At 49.6% G+C, this 26,200-nt stretch overlaps 1 protein-coding gene across 6 annotated transcripts in view; it reads left to right on the top strand.

Moving 5' to 3' along the window:
* The window catches only part of GAS7 (growth arrest specific 7), a 287,340-nt gene extending 265,355 nt beyond the window's left edge, over window positions 1-21,985 (top strand). For all 6 annotated transcript variants that reach the window (XM_049861524.1, XM_049861525.1, XM_049861528.1 and 3 more), the window contains 6 exons: window positions 2,109-2,187; window positions 9,027-9,155; window positions 11,378-11,501; window positions 17,768-17,847; window positions 19,366-19,464; window positions 20,157-21,985. In XM_049861524.1, coding sequence (XP_049717481.1) covers window positions 2,109-2,187; window positions 9,027-9,155; window positions 11,378-11,501; window positions 17,768-17,847; window positions 19,366-19,464; window positions 20,157-20,270 — 625 coding nt within the window. In that variant the 3' untranslated portion in view covers window positions 20,271-21,985. The remainder of the gene's footprint in view (window positions 1-2,108; window positions 2,188-9,026; window positions 9,156-11,377; window positions 11,502-17,767; window positions 17,848-19,365; window positions 19,465-20,156) is intronic.
* Window positions 21,986-26,200: the final 4,215 nt, after the last annotated feature.

Here is a 26,200-nt window from a genome sequence, read left to right on the forward strand (position 1 = left end):
TGTTACCACTGAGGGACTGATAGTGACACATTATTATAAATAAAGGCCAGAATTCACATAAGGCTCCCCTCTTTGTGTTGTAAGGTCCAATGGGTTTCATGCAGAATAATTTCACTGCCCTAAAAATGCCCCCTGCTTCACCTGTTCTCCCCCTCCCCTGGCAGCTGATCATTTTACTGTCTCTGTAGCTTTGCCTTTTCCAGAATGTCCTATGGTTGGAAGCATACAGTATGCAGCCTTTTCAGACAGGGATCTGAGTGTCTGGAGTGATGTCTCCCACCTCTGAGTGCCTACCTTGGAGGTGGGGCCGAGGACATTGCCTTGAGCATAAAACTGAGCTTCCTCCTCCTCCCAGTGGTTCTCAGGTGACATCCTCAGGCTGTGGCCACTGTCACTTGGTCAGCTACTCCCCATATGCTCTGCTGAAAGATGTGTGTGCTCACACAAACTCTTGGCACCGTCTAGAACCTTTTGTGTGTGTACCTCCCTCAGCTGCAGGGGCAAACCTTGTCACCACCCTTTAATCAAGTGCCCACCCCTCCTCAGACGGCTTCTGTGAGCTCTGCGTGCTGCCTTTTACCCTAGATCTTTGTCCACTGTGAGGTCATCTTTGTCTATAGCAGGAGGTAAGGGCCAAGGCTCATTTTGTCACATGTGGATGGACACTTGCCCAGCACCATTTGTTAAAAGACCATCCATTCCCCATCCAAACACATTGGCACCTTGGTTGCACCAGTCGACCATCTATGGGTGAGTTAGTTTCTGGACTGTGTGTTCTGTTCCACAAACCTATAGGCTGACCAGGACTACTTCTGCACCCTTCTTCCCACCACCCTGGACCACCTACCCACCTGCTCAATAAGGCAGGAGGCCAGGTCCACCCAGAGGATACAGACACCCTAGCAGGGCTTCCTGGAGCTCAGGCCCCTCCAGCCAAGACAAATGCCAACTAGGCTCCCCAGTAAGGGTCACCCCGGGGAACCTTCCTTTGCTGCTGGACTCCTGATAAAATCAGTCAGTCATTTCCCCGTAGACACCCACAGCATCCCAACCCCGAAGCACAGCCAGTCAGGCCTGTGTTTGATCAAAGGGATGGGTTCCACCCAGTAATTCTTAGCTGTGGGCTGCTTTGCTGGAAACTCCAGAAGCCTTGCAGCTTGCTGGCTTTTAATCAGCCTTTGCCACTCAAACTTAATGAATTCTCCGGGGAAGTGGCTTCTTGATGAAACTAAGTCAACTGAACATTCAGCCTGGATTACTGGCTGCATTTAAGAGGTCTTGAAGAAGGAAGCAGGGGTATCATTTGGAAGGTCAGTGAAGTTAAAGAGTTTCAAATAATGAAGACAGTAGCACGAAGGCCTGCATTTCAAAGTCTTGAGGACTTTGGATACTCCTTCTACTTGAAACATCTCCTTGTAGTGGAAAAATGATTTAGCTTAGAGAGCTGGACCGTTCTCCAATAAGCTGTGGGCTGTGTTAAGGGCTTATAACCCACCACGACAAATAGCACTACAGAGAAGCTCCTGAGGAGGGCACTGGAGAGTCTGCACTCCAGAGGCAAGCAGTTCTAGACCCAGACTGGTCCATCTTGGCCTCTCCTGAAAGCCAGGTGCCTGGGGATTACCAGTAAGCAGGGCTGCGTGGCACCTTTCATCTGTTCTCCTTCCTGTATTTATCAGTGGGTGTTTGCTCCCTAGATCAACAAACAGGGAGGGCTGGTGAAAAAGCAGTAGAGATGGCAGCGTGTCTTGGTGCCCAGGCCCTCGCTGCAGCTGAGGCTGTGTAACTGTGCCCACCTTCCTCTCACACCTCCCAGTTCTTGTGAGCCTCTTGGTTCGGGTGTTTCTCCAGCTGTTCTACTGTCTGATATCTGTTCTCTTAGCTCCCTTGTCTTCACGAGGTTCATCTGGTCCTATGAGTGGAAACATGGTATTCATGTTGTTTTGTGCATCATCCAAGTCCACAGTCTTAGGTTATTACATGCCTCCCTGAGACATGGAGCTGAGATCCACCGTTCCACCTCGGGAAGGCCTTCTGTTTCTGCCCTGAGATTGATGCAGCTGTCTCTCTCTGTGGTCCCGAGTCTGACGGTCTCCTTTGTGTTGCAGCTCCCTGGGAGAAGCGTGGTCCCAGGTGAAGAAGAGCCTTGCAGATGAGGCTGAAGTTCACCTCAAGTTCTCTGCCAAGGTAACCCCTCCTTGCAGCCTTTCAGGGGTGGCCGCATATGGTGGTGTGCTTGTAAGCATCCAACAACCGTCTCTCCGGTTTGCAGTGTATGCCAATTCCTCTGGTGTAAATTTCAAGCTACCGACATGACCGTACTGAAGGTAGAGTTGGAAAGAGATGTGTGGTAGATGTAAATAACCTCAAGAGCAGAGATGATAGTGAAATGTAGTTAGGAAATGATGAGTTGTGAGTATTCATTCCCTTTGTGTTGAATATAGTGTATTTAATTGTAAGTGTAGATAAACCGATTTTTAATAATAGCTGTAACACCCAGCTCGCAAAATTCCTGAAAATGTAACTTTCAGCTTTTATAAGCCAGTGTGAGTGAGCCCTGGCACACCTGTGCACACCTCCATGTGGACACCCTCATTTCCTCAGGTGAGCCCCTGAATGATGAAACCCTAGTCTCTCTTTGCTAATCTTTCAGAGGAACATGGTAGCATTTTCTTCCTTTTCTTGATGTCAGATGATATTAGACTATGCCAAAGGGAGAGTTTGTTTGTTTGTTGTTGGCATTCCAGAATTTCAGAATACATGAATGACGCTTATTTCATTTGGTTCCAAAGACTGAAGCTCCATGATTTTCTTGGGAACAGGGGTGCTTTTGTCCTGTTCACTCTGTCCTCAGTACTCAGAATGGTGCCTGGTACATAATAGATGCTTAACAAATATTCTATGAATTAATGAATACAGGGGAGCCTCAGATAACGCCCAGTCGATTTTTTACGTAGAAAATACACTAAGTGTCAAAGTGAAATAATTCACACTAAGGTGTGAATGATTGATGGGGCTATCTGCTACTAGCCTTTTAAAGAGTAAGAGACCCTTCAGAGTGAGACCATCCCAGTGACCCTTGCCTACTGGGGTCCCCTACCAGCCACATACAGCAGCCAGAAAGGACATTCTGATAAAGTGCTTAAATTCTCTGAGCACCCCCTACTTAAATTGAGGCGCACACTACCCCTCAAGACAGTTGTTCCTTCCCAGGGCTTCCACATTAGTACCCACTGGTCCTCTTGCTTTTCTAGCACTTTTCCCACCAAATTGCAGCCCCCTGCTTTGAGGCCCCCATGTGATGTGAGGCCTTTGAGGACAGGAGTCGTTCTCTCCCCACTCCCCTGGTGGTGCTCTGCACACAGAGGGGGCAGAATGAGTGACACAAACCACTGAGGCATGCAAAAGAGGTTTATAAATGGGAAAGAACTGGTGGGAGGAAGAGGCAGTGCTATTACCAGTTCCTGCTTCTAAACAATGTCAGTGCCCCAAGATCAAGTTGACACCCAGTTGTGAGTGAGAATTCCCCGGCTAACAGCACAGGAACCTTGTTACACTGAACACTTCACAGGAAAATTGCCACTTATGCCCTGAGCGAGAGGGGAGCTCCGTGGATTGGTCTTTCCTGCCTTGCATATAAAGCAGTAAGTTATTTTTAGGCCGTGGATCATGGGTAGTCTTTGCCCTAGGCCTCCCTTCTGTCCTAGCCCCAGCAGCCCTGTCTTCGCAGTGGGAGAAACCTCCCTTGACTGCAGAGCCCGGTGGGAAGGTGGGTGCTGCGAGCCGCTGAAATGTCGCCTGCTGGATCCACGGGAACGCTGGTGGAATTTACTCACCATCAGCAGGACCCTGCGTTCTTTTTCTTTTTCAATAGACCGTTTTTAGAGCAGCTTAGGTTTACAGAAAAATTGTACAGCAAGTATAGAGAGCTCCATAGGCCCCCTCCACTCCTGCACAGCTGTTACAACTGGTGACCCGATATTGATATATTATTATTAACTGAAGTCTGTATTCTGCATTGGGTTCCACTCTGTGTTGTACTCTAAGGATGTCTTGCCGGTTTCGATAGATCCACGTCATGTACCCACCATGACAGTGTCATTCACGGTAGTTCTATTGCCCTAAAAATGCCCTGTGCTCCACCTGTGACCCCTGCATCTTGATTGCTTGTAGAGCACTCAACAGGTGACTGGGACATTCTCAGAGCTGGGAGTGGTGATGTAAGTATCCTAGGTGATTAGGTGCGCGATAGGGCTCATCCTACTTGAGTTTATCAACCTCTGTGCAAGATGATGTTGTTAGCTGCCGTCAAGTCAGCTCCCAATTCATGGTGGCCCCATGCTCAATGGAACCAAAGGCTGCCCACTCCTGTACCATCTCCATGATGGGTTGTGGGTTGGACCATTGTGATCTATGGAGTTTTCGTTGGCTGATTTTTGGAAATAGATCAGCAGGCCTTTCTTCCTAGTCCATCTCAGTCTGGAAGCTCCACTGAAATCCATTCAGCACCATTAGCAACATACAAGCCTCCACTGATGGGTGGTGGCTGCATTGGCTGGGAATCGAACCTCGGTCTCCTGCATGTTACTTTTGTCATTAGGTACCATTGAATCAGTTCCAACTCATAGAGACCCTGTGTACAATAGAACGAAACACTGCCCGGTCCTATGCCATCCTCATAATTGTTGCTATATTTGAGCCCATTGTTATAGCCACTGTGTCAATCCATCTTGTTCAGGGTCTTCTTTTTCACTGACCCTCTAGTTGGAGGAAGTACAGCCAGAATGCTCTTTAGAGGCACAGATGGCGAGACTTCATCTCACATATTTCGGACATGTAATCAGGAGGGATCGGTCCGGTCCTTGGCGGAGTAGAGGGTCTCCTGCATGGGAGGCAAGAATTCTCCCACTGAACCACACCTGCCCTGCCCCCAGTCATGCCAGATGGCTCCACTTCACAGATGAGAAGGGGCAAAGAGATGGACTCACAGCCCATGGCCATGTGGCTAAGGACTCAGCTATTGAGGCAGCAGAGGAAGGGACTGAGCCAGTGGGAGACTGGATCCCTAGGCCTTATCTTCAGACAGCACCCTCTCCTGGGGCTGACTAGTGGCACTTAAAACACAGAACCCTGCACTTGAGAAGCGATCCACCCCCTCTTGTGGGGGCTATCCACAGAGCAGTGGAGGCAGGTCCTCCAATGGTCAGGAGGTTTGAAATCAGCGTTCCCAAACCAGGGCAGACCTCGTCATTCAGCTGACTGGAGACTTAAAACAATGTCTGTGCAAACTAGATTTTTCCATGACAGCCTCTACTGCTTCAAGCCTGGGGGTGGGGGCCTCCATCAGTCAGCGCAGGTGGCCTTGGGCAATTACAGTAGCAGCCCACAGTCTTAATGGCATCTTCTTGAGAAGAAAGGGGGCCCAAGGATTTATTTGTCCTGGATAATACGGCTCCCTATGTGCAAAGCCCATTTTAATGTCTGCTTCAAAAGCTTATTGAAATTCTGCTTCGAATGTTCTGTGCCGGTGGTGAAAAGTCTTTAAGACATGCAATTTTGTTAAGGCAATCTTTCAGACCGCTGGAGTTTGTTAGTTCCAGCCATTGTTCATAGCAACAGGCTGTTAAGTAAGATTGCTGTATACAAGGGAAGTTACACCTGGCTCCAGGTGGAGAAGGGAAAATGGCAAAGTTCCTTCTGATGGGGGAAATCTAATCACACAATAGGGGGCATGCATTCAGCCAGAAGATGTAGGGGGAACAGTGGGAGTCAGGAGACATGAGTTTTTTCTCAATGCTGTTGCTAACAAGGAGTCTCTAGGTAGTGCAAACAGCTAACGCGCTTAACTGCTAACCAAAAGGCTGGAGGTTCAGGTCTGCTCAGAGATACCTCGGAAGACAGGCCTGTAGGTCTACTTCTGAAAAATCAGCCACTGAAAACCCTACGGAGCACAGTTCTACCCTGACACACGCGCGGGTGCCAGGGGTTGGAGACAACTCTTCAGCAACTGGTTTTTTATCACTACCAGTCTTTGTGACCTTGGGCTAGCCACTGAACATCTTTGGGCTTCACCTTCTTCGTGTGTGAAGTGAAAAGTTGGGACCAGATCAGCATCTTTCAAGCTTATTTGACTGTGACCCACAGGAAGAAATAAATTCACATGGCAACCCAGAACACACACATATATGTACACACACACACACATACGGATATTCACACACACAAATAGCCAAAACAAATGTTTCATGAAACAGTATTTATCCTTCTACCTAAAATGTACTCAGATATTTCCTACTCAAAGCTAGTCAATTCTCATCACAAAGCTGGCCCTGGCCCCCTAAATGAATTTCACAACTCTTCGTAATCCACCGTGCAGGAGACATTGAACTTCCTTCTAATTTGCAATGTCTTTTACTCTCTTCTCATGTGGGAGGTGAACGAAAAAGGAGACTGAGAGTGCAGGAGTTCCAGAAAGGCAAAACGGACAGCTCTGACAGCCCTGTGACGGGGATGGAAGGCCCCCATCCGTTTAAAGATGAGCCCGCTGGGGGCATTTGGACAACAGGCCAAGCCAGTAGTTCATGAAGACAAGCTTTCAGGGAGGATTTCTGAGTCCTTGTTAAACAAAGATGCTTAAAAGTTAACAAGGAGTAAGAAAGACGCCAAGTCAACTTTTTAAAATAAAAGATCTTTTGAAAGTACTTAAAATGTAGAGATGGAGAATTCATGAATCTACAGCTATGGGATTGAATCACCTCTGCCAGCTAGAAGCCTCATATTTCCAGAATATCTTTTGGGAAAGCATTTTTGTCTATTGGCAGGTTCTTAAGGCTCCCCTAGACCACAGAACTTGGGCCAGGGTTCCTTAATTTTGAAAAGCACCCCCACTCCCCAGGTCATCCTGGACATATTAACATCTGGCAGCCACTTGCTTCCTGGGAAGTGACTTAGGAAGAGACCCCAAAGTTAGACTGACTTAATCCTCATCGGCTCCTGTCTTAGTTTCCTAGTGCTGCCAAAACAGAAATACCACAAGTGGGTGGTTTTAAAGAACAAAAATTTATTTTCTCACAGTTCAGGAGGCTAGAAGTCTGGATTCAGGGCGAGGCTCAAGGGAGAGGTCCTTTATTTCAGCCTCTGCCAGTTGCCATCAAGCCAAGTAGACTCCTGGCGGCCTTACGTGTGTCAGAGTAGAGCTGTGCTCCATAGGGTTTTCGACAGCTCTGACTTTTCATAAGCAAATCGTTCTGGGGCACCTCTGTGTGGACTGGAGCTGCCTTTGCACCCTCTAGTAGCAGGCAGTTCTTGGAGTTCCTGGGCTGGTAGACTCATCTGCCTCCGTCGTCACACAGTGTCTTCCCCCGTGTGTGTGTTTCGGAGTCTGCTCTGGTCTTTTTATAACTTAGAAGTGATTAGGCTTGGGACTCACCCTATGCTGGTGTGACTTCATTAACATAGCAAAAGAAAACCCTTGTTTCCAAACAGGCTCATATCCACAGGCCTAGGAGCGAGGAATTCAGCACCCCGAAGGACACCATCCAATCTATAGCAACTCTCAATCAGCGGGAGGCTCCCATTGCAGCTAAATGATTGTGTCCCTCCTCCGACTCAGCAAGTGCCTAACCTGCAGGGAAAGGGCTTAGTTTCTTCTCATCAGCCCTGAAGCTTGTGGCGTCTTATACACTGCCACCAGAGGGGGATGTTTTCCCATGAAAGGAAACTGCCCAGGGTCCAATAATCATAATGATATGAGAAATTTACAACTAATATCGACATCTCCATCTGGGTGGCCCGCTGTGTGTGAGTCTTTGAAGGTCATTGACAACAGAGCTGTCTTCTCGCCTCCCCAGGGGTTGGGCACTGAAGATTTTGCCATTCAGTCATCAGGGGGCGATGGGGCATCTGCTGCGGTGGCCAAGCCAGATGTGGCCCCTGCCCTCTGAGCACTCATGGTCGTGTGTAGTCACTTGTTAGAACTAGGAACACCTATGTCCTCGCAGTCTCCAGTTAAAAGACAAGGGAGCAAGAACCTGGTGGGGAGGAAGACGAGAGAAGCCGTGGAGTCTCAGAGCTGGGATGCTATCTTCCCAGGAAGTTCACGTGCATTCCCCAGAGGCACTTCTGGGGCAGAAGGAGGCTGAGTTGGGGAGCCATGGGGGGGCCAGCTTGGGGGCCCTCAGATGCTGAGCTCAGGGCCATAGGGGCCAAATTAGGGGGGCCTTAGGCAACTCACCTGGCTTTGATTAGAGTGGATCCACAGTCATCTGTTTTCTTATGAAAGAAATATCATGCTTCCAACCCCTCCCCAAAAAAAGTATTTTAAAAAAAGGTTCTAACTCATAAAGAAAGGGTGGGGTGGGAAGGAGGGAAAGAAAGACAAAGAAGAGACAAGCTTGAAAGCCTAATATTAGCCAGCTCATCTCAAGCATACACACTCTCTCTGGCCCAGGGATGAGGAAGCAGGTCCTCTGGGCAGGGTGGAAAGGAAGTGGCTGTCTCTCCATCTGCACCAGCAAGTTGAGAAAACTACCTATGGCCGTAACCTTTGCAAGTTTCCAATAGCCCCAGCAGCTCTACCATCGGTTCCTCGAGGCCTAGACCATTCTAGGTCATCATTGTATTCTCAGCATTGACCACATAGTAAATACAAGTGAGTAAGGTTATTAATTAAAAGGCACCCAGTCGCCAATTGTTCACCACGCTAAGTACTTGAGGACGCAGAGACAAGTGGCCTCAGAGGGTGCCCCATCTGAAAAGAGAGGCAGACACCTGAGCAAAGCCATACAACAAGGGGGAAGGATTTAGCTGACAGGGGGAATCTGGGAAGGTTTCAGAGAGCCCAGCCCATCCATTCTGTAGATGTGGAAACTGACATGAGTCCTGGTAACAGCCACTCGTCCTAACCTTCTCGTAGGACAGGGCCAGGGCCACTGGGACAGACCCCATCCCCACCACCTCCCTCCCTGTACTCACATGCAGCTAGGTCTGGGGTCCTGAGCACGCCTTCCCCACTCTCTCCTTGGCAGCTTCACACTGAGGTAGAGAAGCCCCTCATGAACTTCCGAGAGAACTTCAAGAAGGACATGAAAAAGTGTGACCACCACATTGCTGACCTTCGCAAGCAGCTGGCCAGCCGCTACGCCGCTGTGGAGAAGGTGAGGTCCGGGGACATAGCTGGGGCGGGAGGGCAGGGCTGTGCTGGAGAAGGGTGGGCTGGGGAGCCCCGCGGTTGCCCCCCTGTGGAGGGATTAGAAGGGAAGTAGGAGCCTGGAGCCCATGCCTGAGAACCCCCACCCTGCCAAGGGTAGGTGGGAGCTGCTTCCCCAGGGCGCTCAGAGGAGTTTCCAGGGGGACAGTGAAAGCCAGGGGAAGCTTATTTGGGCATGTGAGACTAGGGACACCTAGTCTTGTGTATGGGTGGTAAGAGGTGGTAAGAGCTATGTAACATAAAATTTGTCATTTTAACTCTTTACAAACGTACAGTTCGGTGGTGTTAAGTACATTCACAATGTTGTTTAACCGTGACCTATCTAGTTCCAGAATGTTTTCGTCACCCCAAAAGGAAGCCCATGCTCGTTAGGCAGTGACTCGCCACCCGTCTCCCTCAGCCCCTGGTGGCTTCCAGTCTGCTGTCTGTCTCTCAGCATCTCTCTATTTGAGATACTTCATGTCAGTGGGATCACACAACATTTCTCCTTTTGTGTCTGACTGACTTCACTCGGGATAATATTTTCAAGGTTTATCTGTGTTGTGGCATATCTCAGAACTTCATTTCTTTTTAAGGTGCCCTGGTGCCGCAGTTAAAGTGATCGACTGCTAACCGAAAGGTCGGTGGTTCGAAACCACCAGCGGTTGGCTGAGTAATACTCTGTTGTATATATTTACCATGTTTTGTTTATCTATTCATCCATTGATGGACGTTTAGGTTGCTTCTATCTTTCGGCTATTGTGAATAATACTGCAGTGGATATTGGCATACAATTATCTGTTCAAGTTCTTACTTTCTTTTGGGTATATATCAAGGAGTGGAATTGCTGGGTCAAGTAACTCAATGGCATTGGTTTGGGTTATGGTAATTCTATGTTTAACTTTTTGAGGAACTGCCAAACTGTTTTTCACAGTGGCTACTCCATGTTGGAAACCCTATGGGGCCGTTCTACTCTGTCCTATAGGGTCACTGTGAGTCGGAACCAACTCGACAGCACCTAACAACAACCTAACAACTCCATGTTAACATTCCCACCAGCAGTGCGAGGCGATTCCAGTTCGGACTCCGAGCCCCAGCCGGGCTTTGGGTCCACACGTAGCCCCTTTGGTCTTCACCTGGCAGATTCCCTCCTGACTAAATTCCTCCCTGGCCAGACCCCAGTGGCTCTCCTTTGTGGTTGGAGGTTGGGTGGAATGCTCGGTGGTCTGATGCCCAGCCTGGAGGGAAGAAAGTCCTCCCCATGGTGCTGGGGGTGGTCCGATGCCTAGCCTGGAGGGAAGAGAGCTTTCCCCATGGTGCTGAGGGTGGTCTGATGCCCAGCCTGGAGGAAAGAGAACCTTCCCCATGGTGCTAACGGTGGTCCGATGCCTAGCCTGGAGGGAAGAGAGCCCTCCCCATGGTGCTGAGGGTGGTCTGATGCCCAGCCCGGAGGAAAGAGAACCTTCCCCATGGTGCTAACGGTGGTCCGATGCCTAGCCTGGAGGGAAGAGAGCCCTCCCCATGGTGCTGAGGGTCGTCTGATGCCCAGCCTGGAGGAAAGAGAACCTTCCCCATGGTGCTAAGGGTGGTCTGATGCCTAGCCTGGAGGGAAAAGAGCCCCCCGCAGGGCACTGACTCCAGGGCCCCAGGGAGGAGTGCTGGAGAAGGGGGCACACAGGTACTGCTGTGGGCACCCTCCTTCGCACCAGCTGCTGCCCCCACTACAGGCTGTAGAGCAGCTGGTGGGAAGGAGGGAGAATTGTGAGCTTGGGCGCCCGGGGATAGGGAACAGGAGGGCTGAGGTCCATCCTGGTATGGGCTGGGGTGCTGGTGCTCTCAGGCCATTCACACTGATGGAAGTGACGTGACTGGCCTTTGTGGCCCCTTCCCAACCCTGAGAGACTGATTTTAGGACTGCCTGGGTCCCTAGTGTGTGTACACGATCCAGTGAAAATACAGTCTTAGGGACTTGCTCCAGGCCACGTCACAGTGCGGCTGGAAGCACACTGGGCAGGCATCTGCCATCACTAACTAGTGTCACCAACTAGCGGGGTGAAGCTAGTTCAGTTGCCGAGTCTTTCCGAGCCACTGTGGGGTATCCACAGAAACGAAAGACAGGAGGCCAGGCCAGGTAACCGTGAGGCCCTTGGCTCTCAGCCTTGGGAACAGCTTCTCGGTGTCATTTCCCAGGCCCGGAAAGCCCTCACCGAGCGGCAGAGAGACCTGGAGATGAAAACCCAGCAACTGGAGATCAAGCTGAGCAACAAGACGGAGGAGGACATCAAGAAGGCGCGGCGGAAGTCCACACAGGCTGGTGAGAGCTGGTGCCAGGTGCTCCGACACCTAAGCACAGAATGGAGAGGGCTGGGAGACGGGGTGGCCGGACTGGTGTATCTCTGCTTCAGAAGGTTCTAGAAGGGAAGTTCCTCCCACTCCTCTCCCAATAGGTGTCTGCTCCCTTCCCAGGGAGAGCCTGGAGCTGGTGAGGGCTGGGGGGTGGGAGAGGGTAGGCCAGGCTGTTTCCAGGCCGTGTGGGTGCAGGGATCCTCAACTGTCCAGGGTGGGGTGACTCTTTCTTGCCCAAGCTCTGGATCTCTGACCAGGTGGACAGACTCCTCTAGGCACCCAGAAGCCAGGGACCTCATCTCTGCAGGGGGCCCACAGGAAAGTACAACCAAGGGGGCCCTAATCACTACCCCTACCCTCCCTCACACCCAGTTACCCTGCCTCCCCAGTGCCTGAGACTCTGAGGGTTCACCAGGGATGAAGGGCTCCCGCCCAGGAACAGAGGTGGATATTTTGTTCAACGAAGTAGCCAGATTCTCTATTTGTGGTTTCTGCTTCCACCTAGTGGTAAAAAATAGCTAGTGCAACAACCGGATTAAACCAAGAGCAAAGAAGTTTCCTGAATACAACCAAACGCTTCTCAGGCCAGAGTAGCAGAGACGGGAGTTTGGGGACCATGGTTTCAGAGGACATCTAGGTCAACTGGCATAGCAGAATGTATTAAAACATTCTGCATCCCACTTTGGTGAGTGGCATCTGGGGTCTTAAACGCTAATAAGTGGCCGTCTAAGATGCATCAATTGGTCCCAACCCACCTGGAGCAAAGGAGAATGAAGAACACCAAAGACATAAGGTAAAGATGAGCCCAAGAGACAGAAATGGCCACATAAACCAAAGACTTCATCATCCTGAGACCGGAAGAACTAGATGGTGCCCAGCTACCACCGATGATGACGGCCCTGACAGGGAACACAACAGAGAACCCCTGATGGAGCAGGAGAACAGTGGGATACAGACCTTAAATTCTTGTAAAAAGACCAGACTTAATGATCTGACTGAGAATAGAAGGACCCTGGAGGTCATGGTCCCAGGACCCTTTGTTAGCCCAAGACTGGAACCATTCCCGAAGTGAATTCTACAGACAGGGATTGGACTGGACTATGGGACAGAAAATGATACTGGTGAGGAGTGAGCTTCTTGACTCAAGTAGACACATGAGATTGTGTGGGCAACTCCTGTCTGTGAGTGAGATGAGAAGGCAGAGGGGGTCAGGAGCTGACTGAATCACAGGGAAGACAGGGTGGAGAGGAGGAATGTGTTGTCTCATTGGGGGAGAGCAGCCAGGGGTACATAGCAAGGTGTGTATAATTTTTGTATGATAAACTGATTTGATCTGTAAACTTCCAGTTAAAGCACAATAAAAAATAAAAAGGAAAAAAATTACTGCACAAGGAAGGGAGAAAGCCAGTTGACCAGTTGGGATCAAGTCAACTCCAGCTCTTGGCAACCGTGCGTGTGTCAGCAGCGTAGAGCTGTGCTCCGTAGAGTTTCCACGTGTGTCAGCAGCGTAGAGGTGTGCTCCGTAGAGTTTCCAGAGGCTAGTTTTTCAGACGTCATTGTCAGGCCTTTCTTCAGAGGCGTCTCTGGTTGGGCCGGAACTGCCAGTCTTTCAGTTAGCAGCCAAGTACGTTAACCATTGCACCACCCAGGGACTCCAAAGGCCAGTTAGAGCCAGTGAAAAGGATTAGAGGTTTTTAAAAGAAACAAAGTTTCACTACATGCAAGAGCAGTGCCTTCTGAGATGAAAATGTGTGTGGTAGCTTTAGGGTTTGGATTAGATGGTCACCGAGATCCCCGGGCCAGTGTTCTGAGGAGAGCCTGGGCGGACGCTGGCCTCCATGTGCACTGAGGGAAGAATTTCCCAGGGTATAACAGTCACTGAAAGGAGGCCTGGTGGAGCAGTGGTTAAGCGCTTGGCTGCTAACTGGAAGGTTGGTGGTTCAAACCCACCAGCCGCTCTGCGGGAGAAAGATGTGGCAATCTGCTTCTGTAAAGATTACAACCTTGGAAATCCTAAGGGGCAGTTCTGCCCTGTCGTATAGGATTGCTGTGAGTCAGTGTCAACTCTGATGGCAATGGGTAAGATGCCTGTGTGACCCAAATGGTTTCCACTTGTCTGGTAACCTAAACGTTGACAGTTTGGACCCACACATTGGCACAAAGATTACAGCCAAGAAAACCTTGTGGGGTATTTGTGCTCTGTAATACATGGGTCATCATGAGTAGAATTGACTCGATAGCAATGGGTTTTTTATTATTATTGTACTTTAGATGAAGGTTTACAGAATAAACTAGCTTCTAATTATAAACAGTACACATATTGTTTTATGACATCAGTTACAAACCCCATGACATGTCAACACACTTCTTTCTCGACATCGGGTTCCCTATTACCAGCTTTCCTGTCCCTTCCTGCCTTCTAGTCCTTGCCCCTGGGCTGGTATGCCCCTTTAGTCTCATTTTATTTTATGGGCCTGTCTGATCTTTGGCTGAAGGGTCAACCTCAGGAGCGACTTCAGTACTGAGCTAAAAGGGTGTCCAGGGGCCGTACTCTTGGGTTTCTCTAGTCTCTGTCAATCCAGTAAGCCTGGTCTTTTTTTGTGAGTTAGAATTTCATTCTACATTTTTCTCTAGTTCTGTCCAGGACCCTCTGTTGTGATGCCTGTCAGTGCAGTCAATACTGGTAGCTGGGCACCATTAGTTTTGCTGGACTCAGTCTAGTGGAGGCTATGGTAATTGTGGTTAGTCCGTTAGTCCTTTGGACTAATGTTTCTCTTGTGTCTTTCGTTTTTTTCATTTGCCCTTGCTTCAGATGAGGTGGGACCAGTGGGGTATCTTAGATGGCCACTCACAAGCTTTTAAGAGCCCAGATGGGTTTGTTTGTTTTTTAAAGTCCCTTTCACCTCACCTTCTGATCAACCTATTCCAATTAATTCCATTATTTCATTAATCATCTACCTTAAGGACATTTTGAAATAAAACAGGATATAAACAAGTCAATAACAAAATATTGTGGTATAAACATGTCTTTTAAAATTCAGATTTTGTAAGGCACAATGATTCATCACTGGATACGGAAGTAGAAGCATCATATACTTATTGGGAGTGCGAGGGGGCGCCCAGGGAGGGGAGAGGCTTGTTCAAATTAGTTTTAGGCTTTAGTCTTAGTTTAAGGTTAAGTGCTTTAGAGCAGTTTTTTTTTTTTTTAATTAACTTTTATTGAGCTTCAAGTGAACGTTTACAAATCAAGTCAGTCTGTCACATATAAGTTTATATACACCTTACTCCGTACTCCCACTTGCTCTCCCCCTAATGAGTCAGCCCTTCCAGTCTCTCCTTTCGTGACAATTTTGCCAGCTTCCCTCTCTCTCTATCCTCCCATCCCCCCTCCAGACAGGAGATGCCAAAACAGTCTCAAGTGTCCACCTGATATAATTAGCTCACTCTTCTTCAGCATCTCTCTCCCACCCACTGTCCAGTCCCTTTCATGTCTGATGAGTTGTCTTCGGGAATGGTTCCTGTCCTGGGCCAACAGAAGGTTTGGGGACCATGACTGCCGGGATTCCTCTAGTCTCAGACCATTAAGTATGGTATTTTTATGAGAATTTGGGGTCTGCATCCCACTGATCTCCTGCTCCCTCAGGGGTTCTCTGTTGTGCTCCCTGTCAGGGCAGGCATCGGTTGTGGCTGGGCACCAACTAGTTCTTCTGGTCTCAGGATGATGTAGGTCTCTGGTTCATGTGACCCTTTCTGTCTCTTGGGCTCATAGTTATCGTGTGACCTTGGTGTTCTTCATTCTCCTTTGCTCCAGGTGGGTTGAGACCATTTGATGCATCTTAGATGGCCTAGAGCACTTTTTTAATCTTTTAATCTTCCCATCCCCTGTGTAGGGCAGTATTATGTGTGTGTGTGTGTATGTATGAAAAATATATATGAAACAAAACATTGGCCCCTTCAACATCCTTCATATGTACAGTTCAGTGACATCAGCTCACATTCATCACGTTCAGCCGCCACCTTTATCTGTTCCCATATTTTTGTCACCCTTAACAAAAGCTCAGTGTCCCCCAGTCATTGAGTCACCCTTTCCCCAACTTTTTCTAACTCATGGTGACCTCACGTGTGTGGAATAGAACTGCTCCACAGGGTTTTTAAGGCTGAGACCTTTACGGAAGCAGATATCCAGGTCTGTCTTCCAAGGCACCTCTCAGTGGTTTCAGACTGCCAGCCCTTTGGCTACGGGTATTTTTATACCTGTTGTGAATGTGGAAACAGATGACAGAGAATAAGGAACTTTCCCAAGGCTTCCTGCTATGGAGTGGCAAAGCCAGAATTCAGTCTTCTTTTATTTCAAAGACTGCTGATAGCCATTTGCTGGACAGCCTGTTTGCTCAGAAAATGCCAGCGTTTCTTTCTGCCTCTTCCTTCTCTCCCGTATGAGGCCTTTGTGCTCTTCCGAGGCTCCTGGAAGGGAAGGTGTCTAGATCCTCGGGAGACACTACCACGATTCATTGTCATTATCATAGTCGTCGTAGCTCCCGTTAGTGTTGTGCTGATTCCACAAGGCTCTTTTCTAAGCACTTTATGTATATTAACTTAATCTTCACAACTCTGTGAAGCTACAGTTATTATCCCCATTTTACAGATGAGGAAACCGAGACCCAGTTTAATTAAGTTACCAAAGACACAGCTGGTGAACAGCGGAGCCAAGATGATAGCCTGGGCATTCTGGCTGTAGAGTCCACATTCTTAACCAATACTATCCAGAAAAGTCTGATTTCAGACCCTGGGGCTGCCAAGAGAAAGGACACACCCTCCTTTGCCTACACCATCTCTCGATGCTGCAGAAGCGTGTTGTCAAAATCAGGATCAACAAATAGGGCCGTGGGAGTTCCATACTGTATGTCTCTAGAGTGACGTCAGGCACGGGCTCTGGGTGGATATTCGTTTGCAGTAAAGGCCCACTTTCTTCCCTCCAGTTCGGTCCCCCTTGGGATCAAGAGCCTAGTCAGTGGCCTTGTACCAAGAGCAAAATGAACAAAGCCTTTGATGTAGGCTCTGTTCCGGAAGGCTGAAAACTCGTGGGGTGTGTGCAGTTTCTACATGTGGACAAAACTCTTCCTTTTTCTTTCACTTTGGTATCGGAATACACATGTGCAAGAGTGATATTGTTACAGAAATGACTTTGAATCTACTCAGATTACCAGTTTGGGTAGTACATGAGTTCACCTTATGGTCCACCTGTGAGTTTTCCCATGGTGAGCACAGACCAGGATGCCAGGAGACCACACGCAGACCGAGCTGTGTGCTGGGGAAGTAGTCTCCAGCTGTGGTGTGCAGGTAGATCACCTGGGGATTTCAGGTCTGAGGTGTGTGCTGAGGTTCTGCCATTCTCGCGAACTGATGCTGCCGTCCTCTGCTCTGTGTAGCAGGGTGCTGGGATCCTGTCACACGTAGTCATTTGTGAAATTACAGTTTGCTTTTTTTTTTTTTTGATTGCAGAATGCTTCAAACATAAATACAATTCCCAGAGAGGATACACAGACCATCAAGATGTAACCATTATGTTTGTTTCAGATCTCTCTCCTGTAGAGAGAATGCAATAAAATGCTCGAGAGAGAGCTAACCCCATCCCACCCGTCCTTTCTCTTTCCCACGATAATCGCTGTCCTGAAGTTGGTGTGTGTGGCACGCCAGTGCGTGTTTTTGTATTGTCACTGTGTGAACGAGTTGTAAACCGTTGGGCATGGTGTTTTGTGTTGCAGAAAGACATCCTCCTGCATGCATGTATACACTGTCATAATTTGCAGATGTCTCTTCTTTAATTAGGACCAGGTTAGTCTTAACACTTGTTTTAACCAATCAGGATTCTCCAAGGTGAAAGGAAACTGCCATCGATAGAGAGGAAAGCCTTTCTCAGGCTTGTGATAGGGTTGGCAGTCCTAGAAGTACCCCCCGCCCCCCACCCCCACAAACACACACTAAGAAACCCCCACCCTGAATTCTTGGTCTGGAGCCAAGTTCAGCTAGACACTCTGAAGCTGGTGTCTCATGACGCTGGGTTGCCCCCTGCCTTTGCTCTGCTCTCCCTGTGTTCCTCCCCTTACCCTCCTGTGTTCCCATGGCCTCTATGATCCAAGGGAGAGCAGAGGGCGTGGTCATGGGGGCAGGCGGAGAGGGCGGCCATGGCTAGGGCCCAGATGGAAGGTGATGGGGGCTGTTGGCATTTCTCAGGAGATGACTTGATGCGCTGTGTGGACCTCTACAACCAGGCCCAGTCCAAGTGGTTTGAAGAGATGGTAACCACCACATTGGTAAGTGATCAGAGGTGTGTCGGTATGATGACGAGGGTGCAGGCAGCCTGGATGGGTGATGGGGGCATGGCGTTGTTGGAGTGGCAGTGAGTGTAGGTCTTAGATCTTCTCCAGTATTGGAGTCAAGACCTCAAGCTCCAGGCCAGCCTATGTGGATTCAGATCCCTGTTGTACCACTTCCTGGCTGTGTAAACCTAGGCAAGGCTTTGGTCATGCTGTATCCACCTTGAGCTGTCTCCCAATGGGCCAGAGTCGACTTGAGGATGTCCCCAAGCCAGAGGTGGCTCGACAGTGGCTCCTTTAGGACAGATCACCAAGCTGTGGGAAGAGTGATTGCCCAGAAGAGCGATGGATCCTTGATAGGACATCCTTGTAAGGCTTATGAATGGGTGAGCAGTTTAGGGAGAATCAAGAGGGGACGCCCCTAACCAAGGGGTGTGGGGGACAGGACCAGACCCTCTTGAGTGTCTCTCATTGAGCGGCAACATCTCCGTTTTGGTGAGCCCCGTCTATGTGTGACAGAAACTGTGGTGGGTCCTTGGGCCATTGGGCCATGTGGGAAAGCAGGCATCACGCCTGGTGCTTTTCCGCTGTCTCCACTGCCCTGAAGCCACCGTGCTTGCTCCAGGTGTTGGCCACCCAGAGCAGATAAGATGCCTCCACCAGGGACAATGACCTAGTTTTCCTCCCGGTTAATCTCCTAATTAAGCCCCCTTCTTTACCCCCTCCCCAGTTAATCACCTGGGCAGTGACCTAGTTATGTGCAGAACAACAGCCTAATCCCCTAAATTCCAAACACACAACCGTCTAGAAACCAATGGACCAGCCCTGTCTACTATATTCCCTTTGACAGTGGCTACTCCACTCCCAGCCCCCTCTGTCTACTCAGGCCTGGCCTGTCTTCTGTCCCTCAGCACTAGGGGACCCCTGGGGTGGGGGCAGAGGAAAGGAGGCTGCTCAGCAGAGGCCCAGGAACAAAGCCCAAGAGTTTGAAGCATGGAAGCTCCTCCGTGTCCCATTTCTCCACCCATCAGGGTGCTAGGGCTGGGGCTGCAATGGTGTAGAATCATGACTGAGATCATGAGGGATCTAGGTTCAAATCCCAGATCCTTCCATGTTGCTTTGGGCAAGTTGTATTACCAATCTGGGTGTTGGTCCCTTGCTTGGCAAATAAGTATAATTACAGAACCTATTTGTTAAAATTCTTATGGGGACAATTAAGTAATGCATATAAAGCTCTTATTCTGGAAGAACAGGCTTTCAGGAAATAGTAGCTGCTGTAGTCATTGTCATCATCACCCCTAGACACTGGGCAGATCACCCTTTCTGAGCTCAGATTCTTCATCTGACCCCAAAGGGTTGGGTGGCATTGTACGTGTCAGACATTGGCACAGCCTGGCAGGACCTAGGCAGCCAGTGACTTGTTCTGTGTATGTGGTGGTCTGGGACCTGCTTCGTGGGGAGGTCCCCAAGTGGAGGGCATGTGCCTAGAGGCCTCTGGTCTTTTCTTCTCGGCAGGAGCTGGAGCGGCTGGAGGTGGAGAGGGTGGAGATGATCCGGCAGCATCTGTGTCAGTACACACAGCTGCGACACGAGACGGACATGTTCAACCAAAGCGTGAGTGCTCTGCCTTCAGGCTGAGGGCTCTTGGGGAGGGCCACCAGGTGCCATGCTGCAGCAGGTTAAATGGCCAGCCACTGAAGGTGGGTGGTAGGCAGGATACAGGGGTCTGGGCAACCTCTTGGGATGGACTTGTTTGGATTGTCCTGGAAGTCCGTGTGAATCCATTCCAAGGGCATGGAACAGGTACACACATGAGCTGCTATGAGCTGCTACCCTCAGGGAAGAGGGGCTTCTGATAGTTAAAATAGTAAACGGCATTTTTATCTCTCCTGGCGAGTTTCTTATCACCCACCCCCAAAAAAAAGCCTGCTAGAAATACAGTATCTAAAATTAAAGCTCCCTTTGTCCTCATCTCTGGCAGCAAATGTGGACACAAATAGAGAGGGGAGAGATCACAGACCATGAGCCATCCCCCCCCCCCTTCCATTCCTGTCATAGATGAGGCCCCGTGGAACCTTCCTCAGATGGCACGCAGCAAGTGAGGGCAGACTCCGGGTGGGCGGGCCCATCCCCCCACTGTTTGCCTCTGTGTGTTCTGTCCTGCAAACGGGCCACTCCCTGGGCCCCAGAACCTCCTAGAGAGGCTGCTCTGATAGGCACAAAGGCAAGAGTAGGTCAGCTCAGAGGAGACTTCCCTCATCAGGCTGCCAGCTCTGACAGTGTCCTCCTTTCTGTGTCCCTTGCAGACAGTCGAGCCTGTGGACCAACTGCTTCGAAAAGTGGACCCAGCCAAAGACAGGGAGCTGTGGGTCAGAGAGCACAAAACGGGCAACATCCGCCCTGTGGACATGGAGATCTAGACAGGCCTATGCGGCCCTGGGGGGCCTCTGAGGAGAGCTGGGATTCCCACAGAGAGCAGCTGGCAGCTCCCCCATGGGGCCCGCTGCTGACGGGGCTACCTTCTACCCATTGCCCTGGTCCCTGCTGAGGAGGGAAGAGTGTGGGCTGCAGCTGGTTATTCCAGAAGGGCGATGGCCCAGCTCCCGCTCCCAGGTATTCCCAGGCCAAGACGACAGACCCACAGCCTCGCCCTTGTCTCCGAGGCTGAAGCCCCTCACCTCCTGTGCTGTGCTTGCTGCTCTGAGAACAAACCGAGGCTGGAACTTTGTGGTCTCTGCTGAGCTCAGTAGGTGTGGCCTCCCCACCCTGAGGAGCCACGGGAGCCAGCTCTATCACATGCTTGTGCCCCTGGAAGCCCCATCTTCCTTCATCTCTAGAGCTTTGGAGCGTCAGGGATGGAGGCTTCTGTCTCCAAGCCAAGTGTCAGGACCAGATCGTGGATGGAAGACACCACTCAGCTGAACAGCCAACACCAGGACTCTTTGCAGCCCACCTCTTTAGTAGTTCTTTTCCATCTGGGAGCAACCCACCTTCAGGCTTTTCTCTGCCAGTTTTTACCATCAGGGGTCTTGGGAAGAAGGTCTAGCTTCTGTCCTCACAGACTGACCCTGGAGAGTTCAAGATGGACCTACCTCATTCAGCAAACCAGCCCCCTTTAATTGTTTTCCCATTAGATCAGGCATCCTTTGTAAAGCCTCCAAAAATCCCATTCTACCCACCCCTCAGCTGATTCCCCCCACCCTCACCTAGTCCCACTGGAGGAGGCCTTCCAAAGTTCTCATTTATCATGATCTTGTCTGGAGAAGCAAGAGTCTAGAGGCTTCAGAGGTGGAAATGAATCAGTTCCTTTCAGAGGCCAGTGAGGCAGAGGGACAGCTAGGGTCTGTGCCGTGTCAGCACCATTGTGCTGCTCTTGGCCGCTGCCCCCCAGGCACCCACCATAGGCTCTTGATCGATCTTTGTTCATTCTGTGAGGGAGGTGGGTCAAGACCAGCCTTCGTCATCCTCCAGATGGCTCGGGCCGAGACTGCCGTCTCTTGTAAGGCTTTCTCTTACCTGGGGATTGGGCGGGGTTGTTAGGAGGCTTACATTTCACAAAGTGGGTGGGTGCCGCATGACATTGCAGACTCCCTCATGGCCACCTTAGGTTGTAACCTTCCAGGCAGTGTTTACCCCCTTGGCATCTTTATTTCCAGAGCTTCACACATGGTCACGGGGTGCTGGCACTGCCCTTCCCCTTCTGCCATCTTCCATCTTCCAGCCCAGTCCCAGTGTGACATTGAAAGCTTTCAGCACTGCCTTTGGACCCTTGCTCACCATTCCCTCCCTGTCTCTATCCCAACAGACATATTCTCCACCATGTTAGTCTTGAGGGGCCTAGAGAACTAAAGCAGTCTGATAGAAGGTCACCCAGTGAGTGAGGGGCAGATTCAAGTCTGGAGCCAAAGCCCTGAGAATCCACTTAGTTCATCTTCCCCATTTATTGCTTTGGATTGATGGGGCCCATGCATCTAACCATGAGGGCAGACACCAAGAGCACAGCTCAATGGCGTTTCTCTCAGTACATACTCGTCACTGATTTGATTATTAATCTTGAATCTTTTGTCGCTCCTTCATTGAGGTAGAATTGCTCTCTCATAGTTTAAAGATGCCTAATAAAATAAAGTCAACTGAATGTCTTCTCTCTCCTCTTCTTATTGAAGCATCCCAACCAAAAAGACCAGTTTGAAGGCCTTTGCCAACATAGAGCTCACCTGATGGATCTGTCCTTGGCACGGAGAACCAGTCCTTCCAGATCTGGCATTGGGCCATGACACCAGCTGCCATTTTGGCAAATTATTTCTTGGCTTCCTCATTAAAAACGGGTGCTAGTAGTAAATTAATTTGTGGGTGATTTTCAGATATTCAAAGCCAACAACTCTGGTATTAACCCAGATATTTTGATTTTGTCTTCTCCCATCTGAGAATTCCAGAGTCTTGTTTATCCCTAGGGCAGTGGGAGCTCTCTTGCCTCTCCACAGTAGCCCAACTTGGCCTCCAGCCAGGTTCCATTTCCTCCCCTTTACTCCCACAGCCCCTCAGCCTTAGCCTCTTCACATACTTCTTTTCTTTTTTCCTTCCCACTTTTATCCAGTCATCAAACATTTAGTTAGTGCCAAGCAATGTGCTGACACCTGGGGACAAGATATGGCCCTGTCCTCAGGGAAGCCCATGTTCTCTTCATATAGACTTTTCTTTTCCCCAGGGGTCTGGCAGGTCAGTAACCTTGGCGTTCTTGTACAGGTACTCTCTGCAGAATCCAGGTTTTCAGAGATATCTCCATTGTACTGATTCATCTATACTTCTATTCATTAATTCACTGCCTCATTCATTTATTCAGCAGATACTTGGGACATATGCCAGGTACTGGAAATACAACTGCACATGAGACAGACTCTCCCTGTCCTCTTTGTTCTCTGGGTGGAGAGACCTTCTTGTAAACTAAGAACATTACACCCATTCCACATGTACCCCACCTGGGTTCTTTATCATATAAACTACTGCCATGAGGTTTTTCCCTGTGGATGGAAGGCAGCAACAAGAGTTTAATCACTGGGCACCAGACCCTCACAGCCCATATTCAACTAAAATTCCAGATTTTTTTTTCTTTTTTTAAATAACTCTCCACACTTTACAAAGGGGAAGAGTGAAATCCGAGTGAGTGCCAGGAAATGGCAGCAAATTAAGAACAGTCCAGAGCCCAGGGTCTACCCCACCCTCATCCCCACCTGCAACCCCCCCACCCCCACCCCCACCCCTGCCCGGTCCCTGTCAGCAGGGCCTTTGGGTGAAATTAAAGTAGCATGAAGTCTAGAAACTCTAAAAGTACTCTTGGGAGTAGCAGACACACTATCTTGGGTTTACCGTTGTTTTGTTTTTCCTGTACTAGGTGGTAAGTGGATTTTGCTGAGTTTATTCACAGAACAGATGAGTCAGGGCAATCCACGAGGACATTCATTGTTCTGTTTCTGAGAACAGGTCAGCCTCTTCCACCCGCTCCTACCTAGGAGACAATGTTGCACTTAGTTTTGTCCATGAAAGCTTGATTTTAAAGAAAAAAAAAGATCTCCAAGACTAATGGTGCCCAAAGGGAGTTGCCATGACAACCTCCAGGAAAAGCCACTTGTTACCTCTGATTTTTCAAGTGCTCATGGTCAGCATTGCAATGCTGGGAGGATGAGGCAGCTGCCCTGAGGTTCTGTGGATGGGGTCACTTGGGGCCTTCTTTCCTTCTCCCCTTCAGGCCCTGCTGGCCTGGAAGGTGGCTCCTCCACTTGGGGTGGGGCGGGGGCGCTGATTAACTCCGAAGCAGACAGAAACAATGTACATGTCGCCGACTAGTGCTTTGTTTCTGTTCCCTTTGAAAACCAATCAATTACTAGATGAGTGGATGGGTGCATAAAAGTCTTGGCTGAGACAAGGTCCCTTCTTGGAAATACAAGCCATAAAATTCAAAGGACACCAAAGACCTTGGCTTGTGCAGGTGAATTTAACTCCAGCTGTGAGTACCCTTGACAAGGAGAGTTTAAACAGGAATCTTCAGACCTGTTTTTTGTTAGGTAGGTAAAGAAAGCCCCGTGCAAGTGTGAAGTGGGGGGCAGGGTAGCAGCTGCCTTCTCCAGGATGCCATCTTAGTCCCAGAGAGCTCCCCAACTGCATAAGGCCTACTGCCTCCCCAAACCCCAGATTTGTTGAGGTATTTTAATTTACATACAGTACAACTCACCTTTTTTTAGTGTACCAGAACCAAACCTTTTGATGTCAGGTCAGTTCCAGCTCATGGCAACCCCATGTGTTACAAAGGAGAATTGCTCCATAGATTTTTCTTGGTGTAATCTCTATGGAAGCGGATCGCCAGGCCTGTCTTCTGCAGCACCTCTGGGTGGGTTCAAACCACCTTTTATGTTGGTAGTTGAGTGCAGACTGTTTGCGCCACCTACGGACTTTTTTTTTTTTTTAATATACATTTGTAAGCTTTTTTTATTTTTTTGGTTACTGTTTTGTGCAGTGGAACATCTGAATATGGGATGGGTTTTTTTTTTTTTTTAAATATGAATATGAATATAGCCCAGCTATTTGGAAACTCTATGGGGCAGTTCTACTCTGTCCTATAGGGTCGCTATGAGTTGGAATCGACTCGATGGCAGTGGGTTTTATATATGTGAGAGAACTCCAAGAGGTAAATTGACTTGAGAAATTCATTGTTTCTGTCTTGCTCTTTCTGGGCATAAAGGGGAAGAGGTGTGTCATTCAGACAGAAGTGGTGCAGTGACTGTGTGCACACAAATGCTCATTGTACAAAATCCTTTCCTGATAACTTGGGCTGATTCCGCCCTGTCTGTTGTATACGAGTTGGCATACTGGAAGAGGAGAGCTTGCCGAAATGAGTTCCCTTTTCTGGTAGAGAGTGGTGGCTTTGCATCCCACTGACAGGTGAAGGAAGGGGAGGTATGTGATTCCCCAGGTCCGAGGATCTGGTCCATGCCGATGGCATTGTAACAGGGCTCCTGGGGTACATCAGGTTTAGCAGCAGCGTTGGGACTTTTAAAAAGTGTTCCATTCTCAGCCCTCCCCAGAGGCCATTTACTGTTGGAGGCCTCTGCTCCCACCTCCACTCCAGACGGTGGGAAGAAGGTGGGGGCAGGGACCTGTTAGTAGTAGTGTCATCTCTGCCTGTGATATACTTGTGAATTTTGACAAACTTACACGGTTTTGTAACCATCACCAAAATCATACTTCCATCCCCCCCAAAATTCCTTCTTACACCTTTGTAGCCAGTCCCTTCCTCCCACCCCCAGGCCCTTCCTCCCACCCCCAGGCCCTTCCTCCCACCCCCAGGACCCTTCCTCCCACCCCCAGGCCCTTCCTCCCACCCCCAGGCCCCTTCCTCCCACCCCCAGGCCCCTTTCTCCCACCCCCAGGCCCCTTCCTCCCACCCCCAGTCCCTTCCTCCCACCCCCAGTCCCTTCCTCCCACCCCAGGCCCCTTCCTCCCACCCCCAGGCCCTTCCTCCCACCCCCCAGGCCCCTGGCTACCAGTGATCAGTTTTCTGACCCTATATGGTTTTGCTTTTTCTAGAATATCATATCAGTGGAATCACACCAATGGAGCCTTTTGAGTCTGGCTTCTTTCACTCATTGTTTTTGAGCCATCCCTGTTGTTGCATCACTTGGTTAAAAAAAAAAAAAGGTTGCCATTGAGTCGACTTCACCTCATGGTGACCCCATGTGTGTCAGAACAGAACTGTGCTCCCTGGCTGATTTTTTGGAAGTAGATCACCAGGCCTTTCTTCTGTGGTGCCTCTGGGTGGACTCAAACTGCCAACTGTTAGGTTAGCTGCAAAACGCATTAACCGCTTGCAGCACCCAGGGACTCAGTTTGTCCTTTTTCATTGCCATGTAGTATTCCATTGAGTGGGCATACTACATTGCTTCCTTGTGTTTGAAATGAATTGTTTGCTTTGGAAGTGTCTGGCCCAGGATCTTCAGCTTGTCTGCACAAACACTTGCAGCCTGCTGCTCCCTGCGGCTCCCAGGGCTCCTTCTCCAGATAGCAGCTGTGCCCACAAGTGGTCCTTAAGGCTCAAACTTGCCATTTCAGTTCATTTTAGGTTCTCGACAGTGCAGAAAGCCACCAGGGAATGGGGAGGGGCCTGGGGACTCCATTTCCTCCCGCCTCTGGTGCCTCTTGGAGAGCAAACCCCTTCTTGGGGTCCGTACTCCAACTAGCACAGTTCTTGACACTGATTGTGTTCGGATCTGTGAGGTGAGTGGCAGTGCCATGGATGAGGAGAGGGCTGGCCTTTGGTCTCATCTTGCCCCTTCCTTGGATGTCTGCAAACCAAGAGCAT

This window comes from Elephas maximus, chromosome 19, assembly GCF_024166365.1.
Source record: "Elephas maximus indicus isolate mEleMax1 chromosome 19, mEleMax1 primary haplotype, whole genome shotgun sequence".
NCBI lineage: Eukaryota > Metazoa > Chordata > Mammalia > Proboscidea > Elephantidae > Elephas > Elephas maximus.